We start from the raw sequence: 13,068 nt of genomic DNA, 5'->3' as shown, positions 1-13,068 counted from the left end.
TCCAACATCAGTGTCTGACCTCACAAATGCGTTTCTGGAAGAATTATCAAAAATTACCATAAACACACTCCTAAACCTTGTGGAAAGCCCTCCCACAAGACTTGAAGCTGTTATAGCTGCAAAGGATCATATTAAACCATATAGATAAAGAATTGGATGTTACTCAAGTTCATATGCATGTGAAGGCAGGCGATCGAATACTTTTGGAAATATAATGCACATACGCTATCAAAGAGCAGGATATTATATAATTTATGTCAGTTTAGTTATGTGAACAGCAGTCCACTCCTGGGTTTTTTTTTTTCTTATAAACATAACTCAGCTTTCGTCACAGCCTTTAAAAAAAAAAATAGGGTTAGTACTCACATGGTGGGAAGTCCCAGATTGTTACTAAAAGATGTCATAGCCATTATTCATATAGGGCTCATGGTTTATACCACAACTTCTCACCCCTCAACTGATGTCAATGTACAGTTTACATCTCACATGACCGGTTGCAGTTTGCTTGGATGGTTTTCCACTCTAAAGGAGTAGTTTTCTTAAAATAGAATTGTTCAACCGTGTGAGATATGTGAAAAAAATTCACTGTGCTGTAAGGTACATTAGACAAATTATTATAATTATTATTAAAATACCACAATATGTGTAGCATTCTTTGCAACTAAAATCTCTTATTTAGGTATCTCACTGGGTGTGAAGTAGGGTGCCGGTCCATCACAGGGCATAAGCAAACACACTTTGGTGAAAATTAAATTAACAACTCTTCTAATAGTATCACAACAAGAGTAGAGGTTTATTTTAAACTCCCTCTGTAAAAGAGAGGTAACCCCCCCCCATTTCATTACATTTACGTTTAGCAGACGCCCTTATTCAGAGCGACTTACATTTTTTTAAATCTCATTATACACCTAAGCAGTTGAGGGTTAAGGGCCTTGCTCAAGGTCCCAACAGTGGCAACATGGTGGTTGTGGGGTTTGAACCTGGGATCTTCCGAACTGTAGTCCAATGCCTTAACCACTAAGCTACCCCTGGCCCTCATTAAGCGCATAATGTTTAAGAAAAACATTAGAGCTGTTTCCTTGGTTGTTGATAAGCAGGCGAGTTACATCTTCTGACGCCAAGTTTCTGTCTTGGTAGATATATCAACGCCTTTACTTTCTGTACATCTTGTTCTTTCTTACACATACACATATTCCAAGTCTGCAACTCTAACTCGCCTATAATTATGTAGACTTTTAGTAAGACGTACATTCAGTTAATTAAAAATTTTCTACCACAACACACACACATTGACACACTACAGGCAAATTGGAAACACCAATTGGCCTAATTTGAATGTCTTTGTATTGTGGGAGGAAACCCACCAAGTAAGGCGAGAATATGTCAAGTCAAATAACCCAACCCAGACTAATGCTTAAACTACTGATGCACAAACATGGCATTATTGGCTTAGTGCTAGGACGAACCATGCACTGAGCGTGGCCGGAACACAGGTTGTCGGAACACAGGTTTGTGTTCCGGCAACGCCCCACACCCACCCACTGGGGATCCAGGGCACCCTTTGAACGGCTAAAACCTGTGCAAAAAAAAAAATGCGGCTTGGACGATCTATTTTGGTTATCCCTTATAGGAGCAGCAAAAAGAAAAACATGTTGTAAACCCATAAATCCCCCAAAATAAAGCCCATGTGGTGTATAAATTAGAGTTGCTTTTAGTTGTTTACAGACAGACAACATACAGTATGCATCTTGTGTCTGTCAGGTTTTTTTTATCTGATAATGGGGTTCAAATAATAATTATTATGATTAATATTATAAACCATGGCTTAAAGTATGTGGACACCTGTCATATGCAGATGTTTGCCACACGGTATATTTCAGTTCGATATAGCAGCTGAATCTTGACAAAACTCCATTTAGCTGTTAGAAGCATAGAAATATTACTTTAATAATATTTGCCTTTCTTTTCCTCATCATGGTATTGGAAATGTAAAAAAAGAACAGCTGTCAAAACAATAAGAGCAATACAAATTAGAAATACTTATTAAGAGGTTTTCATATACAGTATTAAAAAAAACAATTAGAAGAAGGACACACCATTTTTTAGGGAGGACAGTGAGGAGGAGAGAGTCAGAGCTGTAGGGAGTAGGAGTCTGATAGAAGGAATTCAAGAGATTAGTAGATTCACAGACAATGCTGAAAAAGGGAGAGACCATGCCGAACTCAGCTAATCAGAAAACAACTTTGTGTGAAGTGGTTTTACCCAATAAGAGCCGAATCCAAATAACTGTTGAGGTAAGTTAATGCTTTGACATATTAATGAGCATGTTAATTTGCATGATAACATTACTCATTCATTTGGACATTTATTTATAAAAATCCCTTTGTGTGTGTGTGTGTGTGTGAAAATGTTTTTTTTACTTTAGGTAAAGTGCAGGACACAAGAGATGATGAAACAACTTTCTGAACAACTTGGTATTAAGAATCTACATATTTTTGGCCTGAGTTTGCAAAAGGGTCCTGTAGGTTGGTGTTAATGTGTGAGTGGGTACTTAATGTGTGAGTAGGTGGGGGAGTTTTACTGCTGAGTAAGATTATTATAATTTTTTTTGTGCATTCATCATATTTTAACTAATACTTAACTTAGTTTAATGGTTTAGATAAGGACTACCTATTCCTCGATCCGGAGAAGAAACTAACTACATATTTTCCCAAAACACGGAAGCAGAACATGGTCAGTAATGCTAAGGATGACTGAGTGCATCAAAATATTTTATAAAATACCAAGACTTTTCTGTTATATCCCAATTTAATGTGAGCGTTTTCATTATTTTGACAGGACAGGATGGTTCTTCATCTAAGAGCTCAGTACTATGTAAGAGATGGTCAGCAAATTGTGTAAGTAAAAATGAGCACTTTGTCATGTGAAAAAAAATCTTTGTCATGCCACAAGTCGATTAACATAGTCATTTTCATTTCCTGTATTAAAAGTTGGAGGAACTTTCTGTTCCTCATTTTTTTCACACCTTTATCTGACTTCAGAGACGAGGAGGTCCGTAATCTGTACTGTGCTGATCTAAAAAACAGAGTCTTGAGCTCTCGGTGTTACGGGCAGGAAGGTCTGTACTTTCAACTGGCTGCGTATGCCTTACAGGCAGAATTGGGTGACTGGAAAGAGGAAACTTACTTCACTCCCCAGGACTATTTTCCTCCTTGGGTGGGCCATTATATGGATAAATATGTTTTATTAAAATTGTGTTAAAAATCTTGAATAATGTTTCAGAGAATATAAGTCATGCATAGTTTTTAAATCAAGCTTTAAAAGTTCTTGTTTATGCCTCTTTATATTCAATAGGTCATTTGTTAGGTAATTTAGAATAGGTACCTATTTACAATAGGTACTTTTTAAATTATTTATAGCAATTTCTGATTTATATTCATTAATGGTTTCAATTCTAATTCTTTATGCTAAATGCAGCATGGTATGACTTCCAATAGCATTGCCACCTCATCTCCAGCAGCAATGTTTAAAATCTGCGATCAGGTTACAGTTTCATGTTTCTAATTATCTCAGCATGCTGTGGGGTTCCACTGGATTTTCCAGTTTCGGAATTTGCTACACTAAAATGCCCCTGTGTGTTTGTTATTATGTGTATAAATTAGTCACAGCAGAGCTCTGTTGGGTGTTTTACTTCTAAACCAGAATTTTAATACTGGTTAAGATATGTGCAAAAGAATATACTTTTTTACTTTTTCGACTTAGAAGTTCTAAATAATGTTAATATTGAACACAGTGAAGGATTTTCATAGGCCAAAACACAGATACAGAATATTTGTAGGGTTTGGGACATTTTTGGAATATTACATTACATTCCTTTAGAAACAGAATACTCTAATACTTCATTAAGATCTAATTCTAAAAGTCTAATTTTAAATATTCTTTTATATTATTAGATTTTGAAAAAGCGTGGATTTAACTATGTGGTGCAGCACACTCCAGCCCTGCACAGAGAGCTGAAGGGAATATCTGCGCATGATGCTTCACTGCTCTTCATCGAGGAAGCCTGTAGCCTGAGCGATGTGCCTCTTACCTTCTACAGCATATGCAAGGTCAGGGCCCAATCTGAGAGAAAAAAAAAACAGAAAACACATTAACCAAAGTGAATACTGCCATCTCAGAAGCATGCTTTATCTGTCTTCTTTATAGGGTAAAAAGGAAAAAAGAGCCAGTATGCTACTGGGCCTGGCTTTAACAGGGCTGCACATATATGACATAGAGGTACACATGTTCTCGACACACCATGAGTATATGTAAAACCAAAGTGTATTCATAGTGGAGTTTGCATGTTGAGGTTTGAGAATTGACTTAAATCACTGTCCTTTCTTCTGTCTTCTTTATAGACAGCCAGTGGAGAATATCAGCTTTTATATGAGTTTGCCTGGTCAGGCATAGATCGTCTTAAATTTCAGGTAAAATTTCCTACAAAAGACAAAGTTTATCTATTTAAAAAAATAGCAAGTAAAAGGACAGTGGTTAAAGGGAAGTTGTACTTCAGCAATAGTATTTGATTATGGTGCTTATCCTTAAGAGGAAGTCACAAATGAAGCGTTTCTTAAAGCTCCCCAAAAGACAGCATATGTGTTGACTAGTGTTCCTTAAGTGCTTAATGAAAACTACTTGTTAGCAAGTGAGAAAAAAGGTCTTTGAGGGTGGGGTTAAATTATGGATCAATCAAAGAAAACATCTAAGGATATTTGATATTACTGGAACTATGTTAAGAACCATGCAAACCACCTAGTTTGTGGAAGAATAAAATCATAAATGGAAGTGTAGAAATCACAATTCCGAACGTTTGACAGTGAAAGTAAGGACATGTTCACAGGGTGCAAAAAAGGTGCAAAGTGAAAATGTTCTTACTTTTACTTTGACTGAATCTGAGCATTATGATGAATTCTAACGTGCAGCATTCAGTCAAATTCTGCAAAACTCATAGAACCCTGCTTTATATTGCCAATGACCCAAAAAATAAAGTGAAATGTACCCAGGACAAAAAAATGTTTACCTGCTCTCAACCCAATAGAGCATGCTTTTCATTTACAAATGAGGACAAAACTAAATGCAAAACTCAAATACCCGCAAACAAGCAGCAGCTGCAGGAAAGACCTGTCAAGCATCTTGAGAGAGGAAATTCAGCATTTGGTCATGTCCATGGGTTATAGACCTCAAGCAGTCATTGACTACAAAGGATTTTTATCCAAGCCACACTTTTATGAAACCCTTTGATTTAATGCTGAAAGTCTTGATGCTCCCATATTAAGTGTTTCATTTCTAATTAAATGTGCTGATTTACAGAGAACACATGCAAAAAATAAATAAATAAAAATACCTTGAACAAAATGTATGGACCTGATTGTTCATAGGTAATAACTTCAATGTTTACATTCATAAATAACTTTTAATTAAATATCAAGGTTTTATTTAAAACAATGAAAATTGTAAATGTAATGTTTTGTGTTCATGGCTTTGACTTGTAGTCCTTATACAACACATGTTGGTGTTAACAGGGTCGAAGGTTTGAAATAAGGGCAGACAGCCTGGCTGGGGAAATACTGGTGATGTATACGCGGTCAGTGATGCAATCGCAGCACCTCCTAAAGCATATGAGCAACAATCACCATGTGAACCTACTCAACCAACACTCATTTAAACAGCAGCAGAGAAAAGGTTAATGCCAACGCTACTGTCTATTCTTAGCTTGCATAATCTATTTTTTTCCCTGTGAATGCTCCATCATTAGCTTCTTTTTCTGCTTCAAATCAAAACCTCATATACTACCATAAAAAAACACTGGTTATTCCTAAATGATTGGAATACACAGGAATTCCACAATGGTATCACTGATTTAAGCCTTCCCATTTCGCTAACTGGCCTACAAAATATTTTATGTAGTATGATCTTTACATCTTCAACAATGGATTACATATTAAGTGTGACAAACTTCATTTCCACTCTACAGGGAGAAGGAAGCAAAGGGAGGTGTATATCAGGGACAATATTGATCCAGATTGGGAGGAGAGTGATGATGAGCTTCCGTCCATAATGACTTACCTGGACAATACTCGGCAACACCATGCTGACACCATGGCAACTTTCTCAGTAGCAAATGCTGGGGATACAGCTTGGGGATTTTCTAGAAAAGCACTAGGAGAAATAGGTCAGTAATTTTACATGATGTCATTGCAGAAATAGACTAATGAAACTCGTGCAAAACTTATTTGGTTTTAAAGAAGACATCATCTGTTTCATTAACAACATGATTAAATGCTTATGTATATTTTAAAAAAATATTTGATCTTGTGTGTGACAGAGCTGTGTGTTGATGAGCCAGAGGAGATGTATGTTGATGACCCTGAAGAGATCATACAGTTGACTGAACGCCTGCAGGGTGTGTCTGTAGGTGGGCCTCCATTAGTGAATGTATCTCAGTGGACAGGTGAGAGGCCACAATCTGCCATATTACCATGTTAGAGTAGCAATACATCTACAATGACCAATAACATCATATTTCCTCTTTTTGCTCTCTAGATTTTTCCATGGAGATGAAACAGGCAAGCATTAAATGTTTTTATTAGGGCATACAAACGCAAAATATAATATAATATATATATATATATATATATATATATATATATATAGAGAGAGAGAGAGAGAGAGAGAGAGAGAGAGCGAGAGAGAGAGAGAGAGAGAGAGAAAAGAGATTTCGAAAGAAGAGAAAATCCTCATCTGTTTTTATCTAGTTTCATTTTGCCTTGGATTGCTTTTAATACATTTAGAGGAACTGTATTGAATATTGCTTAGTATAGGCCAGTACCTTGCCTGTATCTGAGCTTGCAAATCTTAAGGTATATTTTTCATATCCTTTCCTGATGTATTCACAGATTAATGATGAATGAATTGTCAGCTAACTGACAGCTTTGTGTTCTGTAGGTTTTAAGAGCTAGGTGGAGAGCTTGCAGTCATACTAAGGACCAGTGTGGGGAGAGTATGGAGAATCTTACTGTAACACACTAGGCATAAACTCCTGAAGAACATGTCAATACCCTACTGATATAAGGACAGGACATCATATTTTTAATTATCTCAGGTTTATAAATCTGCACATGTTCCTTTCACACGAATAGATAAATGCACAATGAAATGCATGTACGTTAAGAGCACACACCCTCACATTTCCTGTGTTTTGCCCCATCACTCATTCGCTTTCTCTCACCACAAAATATTCACGAAACCCTGCAGGATCTGTTATCAGTGGGCCAAATTAGTCAAACATGACTTTGGAGGTCAGCATCTGATAATTATAAAACGTATTAAACTAATTGTTTTAAATTTCATTATTCGCTTTTCTATTTCTTTTTAAACATGCGCAGTAATGCATAGCATGACAAAACCAGGAACTTCCTCTGGGTTCTCCATTTTTACACAAAGACAAGTCAGTGGGTAGATTCTATTATTGGTTCTACTTGTAACATCTTACTCGCTGAGCTGTGTTTAAAACTGTATAGCAAGATTCTTGATGTATGCATTATATATATAATGTTGTATTATTAGTGCTTAACTAAATAAAACAAAAAAGTACACTTATGTCTTTGTTCTGTTATGTTGATTAGTAACCAAAGCTAATATGCTATATTGGCATGGCAGAAAAAGTATTTATAGTGAATATATTAGTAGTATTTAATGAAAGTTGTATTTTAGATTGTTGTATTTTTCCCCATTTTTATAAAAGTCATAGTTTATAATGGGTTAGGAGGTTTAGTCTCTCTACTTCACATCCTTCCTAACAGCATACGCTCATCTGTGACAAAATCACTGTATCACATGCCCTCTTGTGGCTTTACACTCTCTCTCTAAAATCATTGTTTTGCGAGTATGTGTTTGTTGTTATTCGGAATGGAGGCCTGGGAAATTTCCCCCAAAAATGTGACAACTCCTCTCAATAAATGTTGTCTGAGAAAATGTTTTTATCTGGAATAAACATTTCCTGTGAAGAATCTTTTTAATGTAGGTGACACTGTTTATTGTAAAGGTGATGATTCCTTTTTTTTTTCTCAGCATGATTACATCATTAACAGTAACTAAGGCTTCGAGCAAACATGAATCAGTTTCATAATTGTACAGTTCACTTGGGATCAGAGTACTTTGAAAATGAGGTTTATTTCTTTCTTTTTAATCTTTCATTTGATATAATCTTTGTGTAGTAACAATGAAACACACACGCACACAACACACATTTTTACTTTACTTATTATATATAGCCTAAAAATATATACAATTCATTCACAAGAAAGTCATACTGGTAGTGGTATTTACAAACTGAGTGGGACAGTAGGTGGAGCATTCTAGTATGCATTAAATGATGCAACGTGCATCAGAAGGAACTTTTTCCTGTCATGTGCTGGGTCTTCACCTTCATACATCTGATACTTAGCCATGGTAAGTGTGCCTCTTTATTGTGTTCTTTGTGTAGCACTGCTCTCGTGTTAGTTTTATTTATTTGATGCATGCTCAGCACTTAAGACATACAGTACTGTGTAAGTACATTTTTAGTGACTCTTCTCTAAAGGAATATACTGAGAACATAAAAATCTCTTTATATTCCAGATGCAGAAAATGTGCCTCATGGTGCTGTGTATCTTACTTTGTACAGGCATCATTCTCCAATTAGGTAAGAATTGCTTGCATTATGACACAATGTACAGTATTTATCAAAATGTGTTACATATTTGAGCAAGTATGGTTTAGTTATTAATGCATTATTAATACATTGTTGACTCTCTGTCAGCAGTTATAAGGGTAACAGCTCATCTATCCACAAAATGAAACTTTCTTACAGTGATCTCTGATTCTGTAAATGATGAAAGAGTTAGATCAATTCCTAGACGTTTGTCTATGGTACAGTCCACCTTCAGATTGGCCAATTTTAAAACTTAATTTAAAAAATGCTTCTATGCATGTTTAAAAATAGATAACTCAAAAACAACAACAAAAATAGTCATAATAATGGCAACACACTACATTTATATAATTTTTTATTTATCGTAATGTATGTTTTTATTCACGTTTTAAATGTTAAATGTCTGTGTATATCTTTGTATGTGGAGCTATATTGCATTTAGAAATTTTAAGAAGCTATGTTTCAAAGTTTGTGGAATTTTGCTTTGGTTTTCCAATTGTTATATGCTTTGTTTGCTCTTTGAAAAAAATATGAATCTTTTGCATAATTGCAAAGCCGTTAACACCCCCAATGCCGTGATATTAAATAGGATTACACTGCTAAAAAATGGACCATGCCATATATATATATATATCCTGAGTACCTGTTCATACAAAATGAAAATATGAATGCAGATTATTTTAGTTAATTTAAGAGAAAGATCATGTTAGTTTCGGAAGACACTACAACCAGCACATTAACACATTTGAGCATCTGATTTCAGTCTTGACATGAGCTCAGCCAGGTGTGAGTTGGTCTCATCTTGGTGATTTTGTATCCATATATTCATGTATTCATATTTATTTATTTATTTATTTATACTTCTGTTAACAAATCTTTTTATTATGTTAACAAATTTTATTTTGCTGCATATCCTCCACCCAACCACCAGAAAGCTGCAAGTACAAAGTGGCAATTCTACAAAAGGAAAATCTTTCCTGCTTTAGTAAAATGAAGCAAGAAACACCATGTGATGAGAAACATCCTAACTGCAGAACTGAAAGATATAATGGAATGACATGCCTTAAATGGTCTGATGCTGATCTCACCTGTGTGGATATTGAACTTAATAAGGTCCCAATTGGTATGTTGCCTATCATAAACATTCTAACTGTCGATACACTTTTTTGTATACTTAAACTATAAGAAGGAAATGCTTCCAAGCCAATAATATAATAATAATATTCTGTCTTTTACACATCACAGAGAATCATACATGTGCGCAAGATCAAGAAAGTGAGTTGAATTAAGTTGTGATCAAATTCTATTTTTTATTGTGCATTCATTTAAAATGACTATTAATAGCAAATGACATTTTAGGTTTAGATTGCACAAGAGAGTTCATACGCAGTAGTGCTACCTCAACAGTAGTGAACAAGGCATCATCTGAGAACACATACTCGGGAGGTACAGTATTTCAGTCACTATTCAACTGCAATTATTTCTTGACTTACCCTAGGCTTTAAAATAACAATACCTTTGTGCTTTATTTCAGGTGCCTTTACTCTACTGCTAGTGATTTTTATTGTTGTTTTTTGACTAATGGATATTGTTTCATCTTTGGCACATGCCAACAACATAAAGCACTCATAGGTTAGTTTGACTAAGTACTACTTTTATAATTTTTATAACTACTTTTAACTTTTACAGTACTCTATTTTAATGTTTTGTTTCTCTTGTTCCTTAATTTGTTTTATGCCATGCATTTTGCACTCAAATTTCTACAAGTAAGTCAACTGCTGCTGTTTTGAATGTTTTATACAAATAAAATGACATGACATGACCTGACTTGACTCACAAGATCCTCACACTTCAAAAAAAAAAAAAAAACTACAACTGCACTCATTTTACCCTTTGTAAAATATTTTATGATTGTAAGCAATGTTTAAATAAATAAAAAAATCCTGTTTTTATACAATGTAGTATAAAAATACAAGGAACACTGCAGCAACATGATTTTAATTAAAAAATATTTTTTGGCATCTTAATTCTAATGGACTTAAATATTTGTCATTAATTTCTAATCACATTAGTCATTACCAAGTAGCAGTGTCCTTTTTTTTAATTATTATTATTGTGTTTTAATTATTATATATATAGATTCCTCTTTCAAGGTGTATCATGTAGTGTAAATGGTTAAGTAACAAAAAAAAATTATGCCTTTCATATAATAACCTGAAAAGCTGCCTTTCATGTAATAACTTCTGTATTTATATGTACTGTATTTTTGTGCACTTCTTTATTAGCAATGCTGCATACTTTATTAGCAATGTAGCATACTTGATTTGAATGCATACACTATTTTAAGTAGCCAAAACCATGTCTTCTAAATAAATGACAAACAAATCTGTTGAAAGGGATTCATATCATTAAGGAATTCAATTCACACTGGGCCACATGCAGAAATTGCTGTGATGACCTGGCCATGGGTCATTTTACTCTTATTTCTGGATTGTTCGGCCTATTCATTATTTATGACCCAATTATGGGATTTGAAAACATTTACATTGAAAAAATTTAACAATAATAATTTGATGCTTACTTTTTGTAAAACACAATTAGACCTCATCTAAAAACAAGGCAATACATTTTTCTCAATACAGAGCCTTGATCAATCTTTGCAGTCAAACATTCATTAATGCAGCAATGTTAATCGGGAAATCCCCCTTCTTACTGCTTATGTTTATGTGGTATCAAAACGCAGGCATGTCAAAACATGTCTGTGTAATGGCCTTCCCCTTTGCTAAAGATGCAAAAAAACAAGGCAATACATTTTGCAAAGATCCAGGTTTCATTTTGGTGTCCTTTCTTTGGGGAATATTTGGGAACCCTTTGAATTTATAAGAAACCCTTTGAAAATTAGATAATAGATTAACCCACAATTTCACAGTCTTACAAGTGAGCTTGTAGGCAGTGGTGGACAAAGTGCTCCTTTTACATGTCTGCTAGAATAAAAGTACAAAAGTACTTACCTTCCCTTTGGATTTACTTAAGTATCAAATGTAGAGGGCATTAAGCTTACAGTAGCCTTTGTCACAAAAAAAAAAACACTCTCTCTTTCTCTTTCACACACACACACACACGCACATGCATGCACACACATACACGCACGCACGCACGCACACACACACACACACACACTAACACACTTCTTCCTGATTATGAATCCGGTTTTGTCACTGTCTGAAACTAGCTCAGCTTCTGATGTCAAACACCTGTTGCGTTCTTGCGCATGCTTTGATGGAAATACAAGTCATGCTATTATACATAATAGTCAGCAAGTGGTAAAATTCCAGTGCCATGCATAAATGTAGTTAAATAAAAATAAAATAGTTGCTGTACGATGTAATGGAGTACAGCTATAAGAATGAAGTACAGATATGAGAATATGTACCTAAGTATAGCAGCAATGTAAATGTATTCAGTCGCTCTGCTTAAATGTACTCCAGCTCCTGTTTTTTCAAATGAACATGAAAAAGACCAAGGAGATGATGACATTTTCCAAAAAGCAGCGGGAATTGGCTGCAGCAGTCACCACAACCATCCGCGGAAGATCAGTGGAGGTCGTCATGGACTACCGGTATCTGTGCACCATCTTCGACCAGCTGCTGGGATTCACCTCCAACATCCTCAGGAAATGGCAACAGCGGCAGTATCTTCTGAGGAAGCAAAATTTGTTTGGAATCAGCAGGGTCATCCCCCAACTACGCATTCATTAAAAGTGTACTCTCCTTCTCTTTCATATGTTGGTTTAATTCTATTAGACTACAAAATACAACTCTTCTGCAGAACACAGTCAAGATGTGTTCTTATGTGAGAATAATTGGATTACCAGTCAGAGCCCTCTCCACCCTCCGTAAGCAGCAGGCACCTAGGTCAGGATCTTACAGGACCCCTTTCATGTCCTGTTCCCTGCATTTGAGTGGCTCCCAGCAGGATGACGGCTATGATGCCCCAACTGTAGGACTCTGAGGAGGAGAGCAACCCAGGGCTGCTCAACTTACTACTATCCTTGTCCCTCCCTTTACTCCCATAAATTCAGTAACCATAATTCTTCACACTATGACCCACATTATAACCCTCTTCCACCCCCCAACCCACAATCCTTTAAATAGACTCATGGGCTCTCATACTCTCATACTCATGGATGTCTGGACTCTGCTGTGACCATTCATCTAATGCTGTTTCTACATACCAATGTTTACAAAAATTAACATTAAGTTATGAATAAGTTATTAATATATGCATCTATTTATCACCTTTTTCTAATTTCTTCATTTACCTGTCCTTTGTTT

At 35.4% G+C, this 13,068-nt stretch overlaps 1 protein-coding gene and 1 long non-coding RNA gene across 12 annotated transcripts; one reads left to right on the top strand and one right to left on the bottom strand.

The window, feature by feature from the left end:
* The first annotated feature begins 2,146 nt into the window (after nt 1-2,146).
* LOC128541668 (FERM domain-containing protein 6) lies at nt 2,147-10,556 on the top strand. 11 transcript variants are annotated; one of them, XM_053512194.1, is made up of 19 exons: nt 2,147-2,294; nt 2,426-2,525; nt 2,660-2,733; nt 2,839-2,897; nt 3,042-3,216; nt 3,954-4,109; nt 4,207-4,278; nt 4,401-4,469; nt 5,565-5,724; nt 6,017-6,214; nt 6,368-6,493; nt 6,586-6,608; nt 6,988-8,493; nt 8,662-8,725; nt 9,498-9,518; nt 9,666-9,857; nt 9,980-10,009; nt 10,094-10,180; nt 10,269-10,556. In XM_053512194.1, the coding sequence occupies exons 1-13, from the start codon at nt 2,193-2,195 to the stop codon at nt 7,069-7,071; spliced, it is 1,398 nt and encodes a 465-aa protein (XP_053368169.1). In that variant the 5' UTR covers nt 2,147-2,192; the 3' UTR covers nt 7,072-8,493; nt 8,662-8,725; nt 9,498-9,518; nt 9,666-9,857; nt 9,980-10,009; nt 10,094-10,180; nt 10,269-10,556. The 11 variants fall into 11 exon arrangements, with proteins under 11 accessions (XP_053368169.1, XP_053368168.1, XP_053368162.1 ...); XM_053512193.1 differs by having other exon boundaries at nt 9,498-9,563; XM_053512187.1 differs by lacking the exon at nt 9,498-9,518.
* LOC128541669 (uncharacterized) lies at nt 3,987-12,512 on the bottom strand. Its single transcript, XR_008365647.1, has 3 exons — nt 11,746-12,512; nt 6,109-6,201; nt 3,987-4,122 (listed from the first exon to the last, which is right to left on the bottom strand). It is a non-coding gene; the product is annotated as an uncharacterized LOC128541669 (long non-coding RNA).
* Between the last annotated feature and the right edge of the window lie 556 nt (nt 12,513-13,068).

The sequence above is a fragment of the Clarias gariepinus genome, chromosome 14, assembly GCF_024256425.1.
Source record: "Clarias gariepinus isolate MV-2021 ecotype Netherlands chromosome 14, CGAR_prim_01v2, whole genome shotgun sequence".
Classification (NCBI taxonomy): Eukaryota; Metazoa; Chordata; class Actinopteri; order Siluriformes; family Clariidae; genus Clarias; species Clarias gariepinus.
Note: the sequence above shows the minus strand (reverse complement) of the source record. Positions and strands in the feature narration are given on the sequence as shown.